This window comes from Ranitomeya imitator, chromosome 4 (assembly GCF_032444005.1).
Source record: "Ranitomeya imitator isolate aRanImi1 chromosome 4, aRanImi1.pri, whole genome shotgun sequence".
Lineage (NCBI taxonomy): Eukaryota > Metazoa > Chordata > Amphibia > Anura > Dendrobatidae > Ranitomeya > Ranitomeya imitator.
In genome coordinates, this window is record NC_091285.1 from 10,008,320 (window position 1) to 10,022,997 (window position 14,678).

The window sequence follows — 14,678 nt, forward strand, 5'->3', positions numbered from 1 at the left end:
TCAATTCTCAGAAGTCATGCTGGATAGTCCATCAAGCCGGATGGAGAGTAGTTAAACAACTTAGCTCACTGGAGGTCCTAGATGTGACGCGGCATCCACCGCTAGTCAGCCGAGTACAGAGTGACTAGCGGTGGATGCCGCGTCACATCTAGGTAGTGTTCGTGACGCCACCTGTGGTATTCGGTCAGGGTGACCAAGTAGTGGCGAGCATGCTCGCTCATAACTAATTATATAACTGGTTGGTTGGCAGATCAGTGGGGGCGCCTCTACCTATTGTTGTGCATTTCTTGTATCGATGTTGATATAGAAAGTTGTAGACATCTGGGTGAAGTCAGAATCAGAACACACAAGTGGGAATTCGAGAGATGGATGCACAATAACAGGATGGTTATTAGATTGCAGAAATAGATTACTTTGGGCCCTTTTGCAACAAGGGTTGTTATTGGATTGTTTTTTTATTTTTTTTCATATTTTTTTCTCTGATGAATAATGATTTTTCTGACCAGAATCACAATAGATCTAGAATAACAGAGAAGTGAATTGTGATGTGTTGTTGGCCAAAATATACACAAACTTGTCAAGAGAAGCAGATTTGCTGGGACTGGTCTAATGTTGAGGAAACAGTCTTGGTAAATTCAGGGGATGACCCAGGCAGTGAGGAGTGGGTTTTACATATACTCATGAATGGGTATTCCTTGGTGCTATCCAGAGCAAGACCAAGGGGCTCAAATTAGCACAAGGACCCATGTACCGTAATTAAATAGCGCTTGTCAGACGAGAGTTTTTTTTCACACGGACCAAGTGTGTGAACTCAGTTATAGGCTCAGATGAATTGTGAAGGCTGCAGTCGATCATTGACAGTAGCGGTCACATGACAATTCCAGCAGATGTTGACTCCAGGAGACTGGCAGGCAACACTTCCCTGAGTGCAGAGGATGAGCACCTGTCCAGAGGTTATCATGATTTTTTTTTTATAATTATGCAACACACCGGGGTCATTAGAAAGTCTTTCCAGTAGTAGACAACCCCTTTAAGTTTTTTGCAAGAGAATGATCCTGGTCTCACTCATATGTGAAATGTTAATCACACCCATTCTTTTCTGAACTTTACAGACTTTCACTTTCATTTCTTCCGACCGCGTCAGCGATGGCGTCTGCTGGTTTAAGAAAGGAGCTGGAATGTTCTGTCTGCCTAAACATTTATACGGATCCTGTAACCCTGAGATGTGGACACAGCTTCTGCGGGGTCTGCATTGATCAGGTCCTGATTACACAGGACAAGTCTGGAGTTTATTCCTGTCCTGAATGCAGAGAAGAGTTTCAGGAGCGGCCGGCCCTGAAGAGGAACGTAACATTACACAACGTTGTGGAGGATTTCCTGTCTAGTCATCCACATCAGGGGGAGATCACCGGGATCTGCTGCACTTACTGTGTGGACTCTCCTGTACCTGCTGTTAGGTCCTGTCTACACTGTGAGGCTTCTCTGTGTGATAAACATCTGAGGGTTCACAGCAAAGGACCAGAACACGTCCTCACTGATCCCAGCACTTCTCTGGAGACCAGGAAATGTTCTGTCCATAGGAAGATCCTGGAATATTACTGCACTGAGGACGAGGCTTGTATCTGTGCGTCCTGCAGTTTGGCCGGAGAACATCGGGGACACCGGGTGGAGCTGGTGGATGAGGCCTCTGAGAAGAAGAAGGAGAAACTGAGAAATGTTCTCCAGAAACTGATCACGAAGAAGAGCGAGGAAAGAGTCCGGAGTCTGGAGGAACGCAAGAGAAAAGCTCAAGAAAAAGCAGCTGGAGAAGCCGAGAGAGTCACTGCCCAGTTTACAGACATCAGGAGACGGGTGGACGACCTGGAGAAGAAGGTCCTGAGTGACATCTCCAGGTGGGAAGAGGAGGTGTCACTGTCACTGTCTGATGTGATCCGGAATCTGGAAATAAAGATGGACGAGCTGTCCAGGAAGATGAGGCACATTGAGGAGCTGTGTAACATGACGGATCCACTGACTGTTTTACAGGAACTTGATACCGGTGACTTGTGTGATCCTGAGGAGGAGGAAGGTGATGAGGACACAGGAGGACATGATGGAGGTGATGAGGACAGACACGGACATGATGGAGGTGATGAGGACAGAGGGGGACATGATGGAGGTGATGAGGACAGAGAGGGACATGATGGTGGTGATGAGGACAGAGGGGGACATGATGGAGGTGATGAGGACAGATGGGGACATGATGGAAGTGATGAGGACAGAGGAGGACATGATGGAGGTGATTGGGGTGCGGAGCTGATCTCACATATATCACACACATTATCTACTATGATAAGAGATATAAATGTGATCTTTCATGTGCAGGATCCTGCAGACATATTACTGGATGTAAACACAGCAGGTAATAATCTCCTTATATCAGACGACCTGAAAACTGCGACCTGGACACTAACAACACAGAATCGTCCAGAAACGGCAGAGAGATTCCAGTATAATCAGGTGATGAGCGGGAGGAGATTTACCTCAGGACGACATTACTGGGATGTGGAGATCAGTAGATCTGTATTGTGGATGGTGGGGATGTGTTACCCCAGTGTAGTCAGGAGGGGGCGTCAGTCACACATTGGAGATAATAACAAGTCCTGGGGTTTATGTGGAGGGGAGGGTAATAATATTCTGTATTTGGTGACACATAACAGTAAAGAGATCCCGTTACCTCACCAGATCTCCAGTGATCGGTTCAGGATATATCTGGATTATGAGGGCGGGCAGTTGTCCTTTTATGAGCTGTGTGACCCCATCAGACACTTACACACCTTCACTGCCGCCTTCTCCGAGCCCCTACATGCTGCGTTATATGTTTGTGGAGGTTCTATAAAGATATCGAGGAGCAGCTGAGAGGAGCCGTCATTATAGAAGAAATCTACCAGTGACATCACAGAAATTAAAATCTGATTGGTGACCAGCAGTGGACATGGCTACAGGTGATCTCCTTTTCTCCAGGTGTCTCTGGTCAGTCCCTAGTCTTCTCCGTTGCAGGCTATACACTGTACACTTTATTTTCTCTGTTATCTGCCATTTTGATTCGGGGAGAGGATGAACATAGAAATGAAAACTGATGAAGAAAATAATCATTGCAACTATTAAAATCCACTTGTTATATTATGTGTTATGTGTCAGCTATATATCAGCTTTATAAAATCATGTCTTATATCAGATAAGAGAAATCAGGGCTGTTCTGTAAGATGCTGTCTGTACAGTAGATAAGATGTAATCACAGAAATGAGACGCCCCAAAGTCTTTCACCACAGAATTAGCCTAGAAAACTAATAATTGTTTAGTTTTTTTTGTGAATTGTTTCATTATTATTTATGTTTATTACTAGATGGTGGCCCGATTCTAAAGCATTGGGTATTCTAGAATACGTATGTAGTTTATTTATGAAGTTTTCCGAATAATGCAATTTATACACAGGATTCAGCCGGCCGGACGCGACCAATTAGCGAAGCGTGGTTCAAATTCCGCGCCAATTCGCAGGCGGACTGCAACTGTTGCTGATTGATCGCGGCCAGGCGTGACCAATCAGTGAAGCCAGGGCCGGCTCCAGGTTTTTGAGGGCCCGGGCGAAAGAGTCTCAGTGGGCCCCCCTCTTTCACACATGCCACGATTCATGATGCACAGATACAGCAGAGAAATATAGCACAGCCAAGTAGCATATTACACAGCCCACGTAGTGTATAACACAGCCACGTAGTATATAGCACAGCCACATAGTACATTGCCCATCCACATAGCATATAGCACAGCCCACGTAGTATTTAACACAGCCTACGTAGCATATAACATAGCCCACGTAGTATATAACACAGCCACATAGTATATTGCCCAGCCACTTAGTATATAGCACAGACACGTAGTATATAGCACAGACACGTAGTATATTGCCCAGCCACGTAGTATATTGCCCAGCCACATAGTATATTGCCCAGCCACGTAGTGTATAGCACAGACACGTAGTATATTGCACAGACACGTAGTATATTGCCCAGCCACGTAATATATTACCCAGCCACGTAATATATTACACAGCCACGTAGTATATAGCACAGCAACGTAGTATAAAGCACAGAGATGTAGTATATAACACTGCCCATGCAGTATATTACCCAGGCCACGTAGTATAGAGCACAGCAATGTAGTATATTGCCCAGCCACGTATATATACCACAGCCACGTAGTATATAGTGTTATGGCTGGCAATCAGGCAACACAGCGTGCAGTAATCAGCGCACATACAGAGATCTGGCAATAACCAAAAACAATAGGACGAGCTCTGAGACGTGGAATCTCTGTAGACTGCAGTACCTGATCTATCCTCACACAACTATAAGCAGCAGTGGATTGCGCCTATCACTACCTATGCAACTCGGCACTGCCTGAGGAGCTGACTAGCCTGAAGATAGAAATACAAGCCTGACTTACCTCAGAGAAATACCCCAAAGGAATAGGCAGCCCCCCACATATAATGACTGTTAGCAAGATGAAAAGACAAACGTAGGAATGAAATAGATTCAGCAAAGTGAGGCCCGATATTCTAGACAGAGCGAGGATAGCAAAGAGAACTATGCAGTCCACAAAAAACCCTAAAACGAAAACCACGCAAAGGGGCAAAAAGACCCACCGTGCCGAACTAACAGCACGGCGGTGCACCCCTTTGCTTCTCAGAGCTTCCAGCAAAAGTTAATAGCAAGCTGGACAGAAAAAACAGAAAACAAACTAGAAGCACTTATCTAGCAGAGCAGCAGGCCCAAGGAAAGATGCAGTAGCTCAGATCCAACACTGGAACATTGACAAGGAGCAAGGAAGACAGACTCAGGTGGAGCTAAATAGCAAGGCAGCCAACGAGCTCACCAAAACACCTGAGGGAGGAAGCCCAGAGGCTGCAATACCACTTGTGACCACAGAAGTGAACTCAGCCACAGAATTCACAACAGTACCCCCCCCTTGAGGAGGGGTCACCGAACCCTCACCAGAACCCCCAGGCCGACCAGGATGAGCCACATGAAAGGCACGAACAAGATCTGGGGCATGGACATCAGAGGCAAAAACCCAGGAATTATCTTCCTGAGCATAACCCTTCCATTTGACCAGATACTGGAGTTTCCGTCTAGAGACACGAGAATCCAAAATCTTCTCCACAATATACTCCAATTCCCCCTCCACCAAAACAGGGGCAGGAGGCTCCACAGATGGAACCATAGGTGCCACGTATCTCCTCAACAACGACCTATGGAATACATTATGTATGGAAAAGGAGTCTGGGAGGGTCAGACGAAAAGACACTGGATTGAGAATCTCAGAAATCCTATACGGACCAATAAAACGAGGTTTAAATTTAGGAGAGGAAACCTTCATAGGAATATGACGAGAAGATAACCAAACCAGATCCCCAACACGAAGTCGGGGTCCCACACGGCGTCTGCGATTAGCGAAAAGCTGAGCCTTCTCCTGGGACAAGGTCAAATTGTCCACTACTTGAGTCCAGATCTGCTGCAACCTGTCCACCACAGAATCCACACCAGGACAGTCCGAAGACTCAACCTGTCCTGAAGAGAAACGAGGATGGAACCCAGAATTGCAAAAAAATGGAGAAACCAAGGTAGCCGAGCTGGCCCGATTATTAAGGGCGAACTCAGCCAACGGCAAAAAGGACACCCAATCATCCTGGTCAGCGGAAACAAAACATCTCAGATATGTTTCCAAGGTCTGATTGGTTCGTTCGGTCTGGCCATTAGTCTGAGGATGGAAAGCCGAGGAGAAAGATAGGTCAATGCCCATCCTACCACAAAAGGCTCGCCAGAACCTCGAGACAAACTGGGAACCTCTGTCAGAAACAATATTCTCAGGAATGCCATGTAAACGAACCACATGCTGGAAGAACAAAGGCACCAAATCAGAGGAGGAAGGCAATTTAACCAAGGGCACCAGATGGACCATTTTAGAAAAGCGATCACAGACCACCCAAATGACCGACATTTTTTGAGAAACGGGAAGGTCAGAAATGAAATCCATCGAAATATGTGTCCAAGGCCTCTTCGGGACCGGCAAGGGCAAAAGCAACCCACTGGCACGTGAACAGCAGGGCTTAGCCCTAGCACAAATTCCACAGGACTGCACAAAAGCACGCACATCCCGTGACAGAGATGGCCACCAGAAGGATCTAGCAACCAACTCCCTGGTACCAAAGATTCCTGGATGACCGGCCAGCACCGAACAATGAAGTTCAGAGATAACTTTACTAGTCCACCTATCAGGGACGAACAGTTTCTCGGCCGGACAACGATCAGGTTTATTAGCCTGAAATTTCTGCAACACTCTCCGCAAATCAGGGGAGATGGCAGACACAATGACTCCTTCCTTGAGGATACTCGCCGGCTCAGATAACCCCGGAGAGTCGGGCACAAAACTCCTAGACAGAGCATCCGCCTTCACATTTTTAGAGCCCGGAAGGTACGAAATCACAAAATCAAAACGAGCAAAAAATAACGACCAACGGGCCTGTCTAGGATTCAAGCGCTTGGCAGACTCAAGATAAGTAAGGTTCTTATGATCAGTCAAAACCACCACGCGATGCTTAGCACCCTCAAGCCAATGACGCCACTCCTCGAATGCCCACTTCATGGCCAGCAACTCTCGGTTGCCCACATCATAATTACGCTCAGCAGCAGAAAATTTCCTGGAAAAGAAAGCACATGGTTTGAACACTGAGCAACCAGAACCTCTCTGTGACAAAACCGCCCCTGCACCAATCTCAGAAGCATCAACCTCGACCTGGAACGGAAGAGAAACATCAGGTTGACACAACACAGGGGCACAGCAAAAACGACGCTTCAACTCCTGAAAAGCTTCCACGGCAGCAGAAGACCAATTAACCAAATCAGCACCCTTCTTGGTCAAATCGGTCAATGGTCTGGCAATGCTAGAAAAATTACAGATGAAGCGACGATAAAAATTAGCAAAGCCCAGGAATTTCTGCAGACTTTTTAGAGATGTCGGCTGAGTCCAATCCTGGATGGCCTGAACCTTAACCGGATCCATCTCGATAGTAGAAGGGGAAAAGATGAACCCCAAAAATGAAACTTTCTGCACACCGAAGAGACACTTTGATCCCTTCACGAACAAGGAATTAGCACGCAGTACCTGGAAAACCATTCTGACTTGCTTCACATGAGACTCCCAATCATCTGAGAAGATCAAAATGTCATCCAAGTAAACAATCAAGAATTTATCCAGATACTCACGGAAAATGTCATGCATAAAAGACTGAAAAACAGATGGAGCATTGGCAAGTCCGAACGGCATCACCAGATACTCAAAATGACCCTCGGGCGTATTAAATGCCGTTTTCCATTCATCTCCCTGCCTGATTCTCACCAGATTATACGCACCACGAAGATCTATCTTAGTGAACCAACTAGCCCCCTTAATCCGAGCAAACAAGTCAGATAACAATGGCAAGGGATACTGAAACTTAACAGTGATCTTATTAAGAAGGCGGTAATCAATACACGGTCTCAGCGAACCATCCTTCTTGGCTACAAAAAAGAACCCTGCTCCCAATGGTGATGACGATGGGCGAATATGTCCCTTCTCCAGGGATTCCTTCACATAACTGCGCATAGCGGCGTGTTCGGGCACGGATAAATTAAATAAACGACCTTTAGGGAATTTACTACCAGGAATCAAATTGATAGCACAATCACAATCCCTATGCGGAGGTAGGGCATCGGACTTGGGCTCTTCAAATACATCCTGATAATCAGACAAGAACTCTGGGACCTCAGAAGGGGTGGATGACGAAATCGACAAAAATGGAACATCACCATGTACCCCCTGACAACCCCAGCTGGATACCGACATGGAATTCCAATCCAATACTGGATTATGGGTTTGTAGCCATGGCAACCCCAACACGACCACATCATGCAGATTATGCAACACCAGAAAGCGAATAACTTCCTGATGTGCAGGAGCCATGCACATGGTCAGCTGGGCCCAGTACTGAGGCTTATTCTTGGCCAAAGGTGTAGCATCAATTCCTCTCAATGGAATAGGACACCGCAAAGGCTCCAAGAAAAACCCACAACGTTTAGCATAATCCAAATCCATCAGATTCAGGGCAGCGCCCGAATCCACAAACGCCATGACAGAAAACGACGACAAAGAGCATATCAAGGTAATGGACAGAAGGAATTTGGACTGTACAGTACCAATGACGGCAGACCTATCGAACCGCCTAGTGCGTTTAGGACAATTAGAAATAGCATGAGTAGAATCACCACAATAGAAACACAGTCTGTTCAGACGTCTGTGTTCTTGCCGTTCTACTTTAGTCATAGTCCTGTCGCACTGCATAGGCTCAGGTTTACTCTCAGACAATACCGCCAGATGGTGCACAGATTTACGCTCGAACAAGCGACGACCGATCTGAATGGCCAAGGACATAGACTCATTCAAACCAGCAGGCATAGGAAATCCCACCATTACATCCTTAAGAGCTTCAGAGAGACCCTTTCTGAACAAAGCCGCTAGTGCAGATTCATTCCACTGAGTGAGTACTGACCATTTCCTAAATTTCTGACAATATACTTCTACATCATCCTGACCCTGGCATAAAGCCAGCAGATTTTTCTCAGCCTGATCCACTGAATTAGGCTCATCGTACAGCAATCCCAGCGCCTGGAAAAATGCATCAACATTACTCAATGCAGAATCTCCTGGTGCAAGAGAAAACGCCCAGTCCTGTGGGTCGCCGCGCAAAAAAGAAATAATAATCAAAAGCTGTTGAATAGGATTACCAGAAGAATGAGGTTTCAAGGCCAAAAATAGCTTACAATTATTTCTGAAGCTCAGGAACTTAGTTCTGTCACCAAAAAACAAATCAGGAATCGGAATTCTTGGTTCTAGCATCGATTTCTGATCAATAGTATCTTGAATCTTTTGTACATTTACAACGAGATTATCCATTGAGGAGCACAGAGCCTGAATATCCATGTCCACACCTGTGTCCTGAAGCACTCTAATGTCTAGGGGAAAAAAAAGACTGAAGACAGAGCTAAGAAAAAAAAATGATGTCAGGATTTCTTTTTTCCCTCTATTGGGAATCATTGGTGGGGCTCCTTGTACTGTTATGGCTGGCAATCAGGCAACACAGCGTGCAGTAATCAGCGCACATACAGAGATCTGGCAATAACCAAAAACAATAGGACGAGCTCTGAGACGTGGAATCTCTGTAGACTGCAGTACCTGATCTATCCTCACACAACTATAAGCAGCAGTGGATTGCGCCTATCACTACCTATGCAACTCGGCACTGCCTGAGGAGCTGACTAGCCTGAAGATAGAAATACAAGCCTGACTTACCTCAGAGAAATACCCCAAAGGAATAGGCAGCCCCCCACATATAATGACTGTTAGCAAGATGAAAAGACAAACGTAGGAATGAAATAGATTCAGCAAAGTGAGGCCCTATATTCTAGACAGAGCGAGGATAGCAAAGAGAACTATGCAGTCCACAAAAAACCCTAAAACGAAAACCACGCAAAGGGGCAAAAAGACCCACCGTGCCGAACTAACAGCACGGCGGTGCACCCCTTTGCTTCTCAGAGCTTCCAGCAAAAGTTAATAGCAAGCTGGACAGAAAAAACAGAAAACAAACTAGAAGCACTTATCTAGCAGAGCAGCAGGCCCAAGGAAAGATGCAGTAGCTCAGATCCAACACTGGAACATTGACAAGGAGCAAGGAAGACAGACTCAGGTGGAGCTAAATAGCAAGGCAGCCAACGAGCTCACCAAAACACCTGAGGGAGGAAGCCCAGAGGCTGCAATACCACTTGTGACCACAGAAGTGAACTCAGCCACAGAATTCACAACAATATAGCACAGCCCACATAGTATATAGCACAGAGAAGTAGTATATAACACAGCCCACGCAGTATCTAACACAGCCCACGTAGTATATAGCAATGTGGGCACCATATCCCTGTTACAAAAAAGAATTAAAATAAAAAATAGTTATATACTTACCTTCCGTCGGCCCCTGGATCCAGCCCAGGCGTTTACCGATGCTCCGGTCCCAAGAGTGCATTGCGGTCTCGCAAGATGATGATGTAGCAGCCCAAGGTTTAATTATAAAAACGGAGTATCAGTCCATACTAAAATAACAATTTTATTGAATACAAATAGATAAAAAATCCAGTATTAGTTACATTAAGAAAATGAGTATACAACAAATAACAAGCAAAAGAAACAGTGACGGTAGCACAGATGAAAAAACAGCGTGGAGGAAAACTGATGCCACATGTATAAGTAAAGTGCCTAGTGCTAAAGTATATAAACCCAGGGAGACGGGGTCAGGGGGTATAGGGCCTCATCAATTAATCATAAATCCATGTGGACTTCCACAGAGCCCTGTACACAGGCTCAAATCAATCACAGATACCGGTGCTATAACCCAAAACCCCCCCATTTCCTTACCCCTGGAGCTGGCACTCAGAGATGATCCACGCTGCAGCCCCAACGCGCGTTTTGCGTCAGCTTCGTCAGGGGGCGGTCCCCTGACGAAGCTGACGCGAAACGCGCGTTGGGGCTGCAGCGTGTGGGGGGGTTTTGGGTTATAGCACCGGTCTCCCTGGGTTTATATACTTTAGCACTAGGCACTTTACTTATACATGTGGCATCAGTTTTCCTCCACGCTGTTTTTTCATCTGTGCTACCGTCACTGTTTCTTTTGCTTGTTATTTGTTGTATACTCATTTTCTTAATGTAACTAATACTGGATTTTTTATCTATTTGTATTCAATAAAATTGTTATTTTAGTATGGACTGATACTCCGTTTTTGTCTGTATTATGCTAGTTGTGGGAGTGTCCTAGATGTATCTATTGGGATACTTCTCCCTGAGTAAGTCTCCCCCACTGTGGTTGTGAGCATGTGGGAGAGATTTGGAATTATAATTTTCAGTTTGAGCTTGTTATACAAGGTTTAATTATATTCTTAATCACGTTAAGGGAACACAAGACAATACACTATATACAATGTTTATACATATACAATGGTCAGGTATGCAAATATGGGTGAAGTTCAACATATATAAGCAGATAGATCTTGTCAATTAATCGGTGTGATGTTTTACTATGTTTGCACTGGGCTGCAGGGGGCATGGGCTGCCAGCTGGCTCCAACCTTCATAGCACGCTACTTGACGTGGACCCCACTTTTAAAGTGAATAGCAAGCATACCAGAGAAAGACACCACATGGCCGAGTTTATCCCCTTTAGGTCACTTCTCTCCTGCCCTCTGGGCTGAGCCTAAATCCCTACCCCTCTCCTTGTCTTTAGCAGCTAAAAACTCAAGAACCTAAGATGGGTCATAACTTCTTAATAGAAGGTCCTTAGGAGGTGGTTTTTACATCATCTGATCTGGCCGGCCCCTTCTACATGTTAAAACATACACAGCTTTGCTACCTGGCTCCATTCTAGGCATCTCCCCACCCTGTGGTGCTAGAGCCGATTGAGACCCTGTAAGGGTTTGAGAGAACTCGAAAATATAGCCGATGTGTGACCAGGACGTACGATAAGTACATATTCTCCTTATGAAATCATAGCTGACTCAACAAAGCAATTACAGTACATGGATTTCATATTGCAAGCAAGCCTTTTGTCCTGAGCTTAACTGGCTCAGTGTGTGAGATCTGTCACTCACAGCCTTTCGAGGCTGGACCACCTGTGGAGCTAGGTGTCCTATTACAGCTGCACAATTGAATGGGGTTTTTATAATCCATTGCCAAATAGCATACAAATGATTGACATGAAATTATATCTCCAATATTTTTCACATGGTCCTCATCCTGGTATATGGCCTCCATCGTGGTATATGTCCCTCATATATTCAATGCAAAGAAAAAAAAATCAAACTCTTCTACTCACCTTCCTTGATCTCACATGCAATGCTGTGTCTTCTGTGTGCTCTGAACGGGTCGGCGGTGAGCAGATACTCACCAAGCCCCGCACCTCCGCTCCCTGCAGGCTCCTGTTATTGCTTGCACTGACTTAGCAATTTGTGCAATGACTGGGAAAATGGAGCCGAGAAAAAGATGGCCAAGATCTCCTCCCACAGCTGAGACATGGACATGCAGCACCCCAGGGTCCTGGTCGTTGCAGTAATGTCATTCTTCCACCAGGGGGAGTGATGTTACGTCTGAAGGCAATAAAGGAGATCACTTTACCAGGTATCACAAACCATTCAACACTCTTCACAATTAGGTAAAACTGGTGGTCTGGATAGGAAGTTAGGCAGAAGCTGACTGGGCTTCACCCAGGCAGCACCTGTCAGGCAGCCAGTGGGAAAGGAGGAACATCTAACAGCTGCAGACAGGAGGGTCCCTGACAGGGGTGGGATACTGTCAGAGGCCTAGACAGAAGGCCACGGAGCTGCATCGGCCCGGCGTGCGGCAGCATCCTAAGGAAGGACACGAAAGAGAATTGTATTGTAGAGGGTGAGAAACGAAGTCATAGCAAAAGGAGAGGAAACCAGAAGGAGTTCTGCCCTGTAAAAGGCTGCCTCCTTCTGAGGCGTAGGATCCGGTGGCCGGAACACCGAGGGAGCAGTCATCTCCATGCCTTGCTCCAGAGACCGGCAGGACAGATAATTCCACGTTACCTGCCCGACCTATACCCAGGAGGCACGGTGGCAACTTGTGGGGGCTGGGGCGTGCTAGAGTTCCTGTAAAAAGTCTCAGGCCATCAGTCATATGGGTTGTTCCTATCCATCTGGGGGACAGAGAGAAAGACATAACATCTAGAACATCTAGAACAGTTGGGAGGACCTTACGAGAGGCTCAGCAGTAAGGTACTACAACGTCCAGGCGCTAGAGGAAGTCTATTGATTTCCACCTGGATAAGGGGACTCTGGATTTGCCTTCAGACCGGCCGGACTCTGCCTGCCCTGTGATCTGGTGCTCTGGACTGTGGACGCTGAAGTCTTCAGTAAAAGGTAAAGAGACTGCAACCTTGTGTCTTCGTTCTTCACTGCACCTCACACCATCCACCATCTACACACTGGGAAGCCCTGGGGACATACTTCACCTGTGGGAAGGTATACCATCTAGCTGCCATAACATCACCCCAGCGGTCCCCTAAGCAGCGTCGGTCACCCTGACCGAACACCACAGGTGGCATCACGAACATTATCCCTTTAAAGACCTTTCCCCCCATTTACAACGGACGTCCCTAGGGCCACGGACCGGGTCAGCCACCGTGACATCCCCCTTGAGAACCGAAGGGCCCGGCTCCGAGTACCCCACTGCCCTACGGGGGCGATCCAGACAGCCTTGGGGCCTGCCCAGGTCACAGCTAGAGGCAAGAGGAGCAGCCTGAATACAATAGATGTAGTCTCCATCATACCGCAGTCTCTTATGCCCAGGGGCTGCCATATTTGAAATGCGTAAGTGTTGTGCTCATACATTTACACCCCCCTAAATGAAAATGGCAGCCCCCAGTGGTTAAAGTAAAAATTAAAAAAATTAAAAACTAATAAAATGGTACATTAAATTTTGTTTTAAAAATAATTGATTATTAATGAAAGATTAAGAATAGCGGCACGTTCCCTTTAAGTACGAAATGGGTGGGTAATTGTTGGATCTCAGTAATTTCCCTGTCTAGTTGTTCATTAACTTTACTAATACACAGTTTTTCATAATTAAGTAAATGACTTTTATTAAATTTCAAATTAAAAAGTGATCAATAAGGTTGACTTTAACATTTGCAAAAGTCATCCTGTATTTTCCTTCTATTTAGATTAGATTTCCTATCACCTGCAATAATTATCAATCTCTAGCAGTCTAAACTGATCGGCCATGGCTGCATTTCGTGGCTTTAAAATAATTCATAAGGTAAGTATCTGTGTTATTGCTGTGAACAAACTTATCCCGACCCCCAGAAAACCTATCCAGTAGAGTGATTTAGGGCTCCACGAGGGGTTGCCCGAGAACCGCAGGCCTTAAACCTGATGTGTTAGGACATCGCAAAACAACGGTGTGTAAGTCTGCCACCTCTAGGCTGAGTTGCTCCAGTTGCCCTACCAGAGCATCCTCTGGGTCCATAATGGATCAAAAAGATGTGAGCCAGTGTTAATCCTATGATGGTGTTGGAACTTTGGGCGCTTACCAGGTCCCTAGAAGTAGGGGTGCCCTAGTCTATCCCTGTGCCCCAGATTACTCCTGAAGGTGGAGATGCGGGGTTCTTGTTCCTTGCTATGTTGCTATATCTACCCTGATCTATCCCCTCCCCCTCCCATGGAGTGGGAAGCTGAAGTGTATAGGCACACACTAACCAGACAACCAAGACGGATAGGGATAAATGAAAATACTAACCATACAAAATGCACTCACCAAACAACAAAGTGGGAAACAGCGGAGTTAAATAAAGGAGAAACAAAACAGGAGAGGATGAGGATGTGCACAAAGAAAAATCTCCAAGCAACAATCTCGAGACTAATCTCCAAATGCTACCTCCAACCACAAACAACAAATCCAACTCCGGAACCAGGCAGTAAGAACAAACACTGGCAATCCCTAAGAGCCAGAGGCAAGCACATATAGCAGAGGGAAGTGGCCAACACT

At 46.0% G+C, this 14,678-nt stretch overlaps 1 protein-coding gene across 1 annotated transcript; it reads left to right on the forward strand.

Moving 5' to 3' along the window:
• Positions 1-1,118: 1,118 nt before the first annotated feature.
• Positions 1,119-3,162, forward strand: LOC138675029 (E3 ubiquitin/ISG15 ligase TRIM25-like). The gene has a single exon (XM_069762966.1). It carries the CDS (start codon positions 1,147-1,149, stop codon positions 2,896-2,898), a length of 1,752 nt encoding a protein of 583 aa, XP_069619067.1. The 5' UTR covers positions 1,119-1,146; the 3' UTR covers positions 2,899-3,162.
• Positions 3,163-14,678: the final 11,516 nt, after the last annotated feature.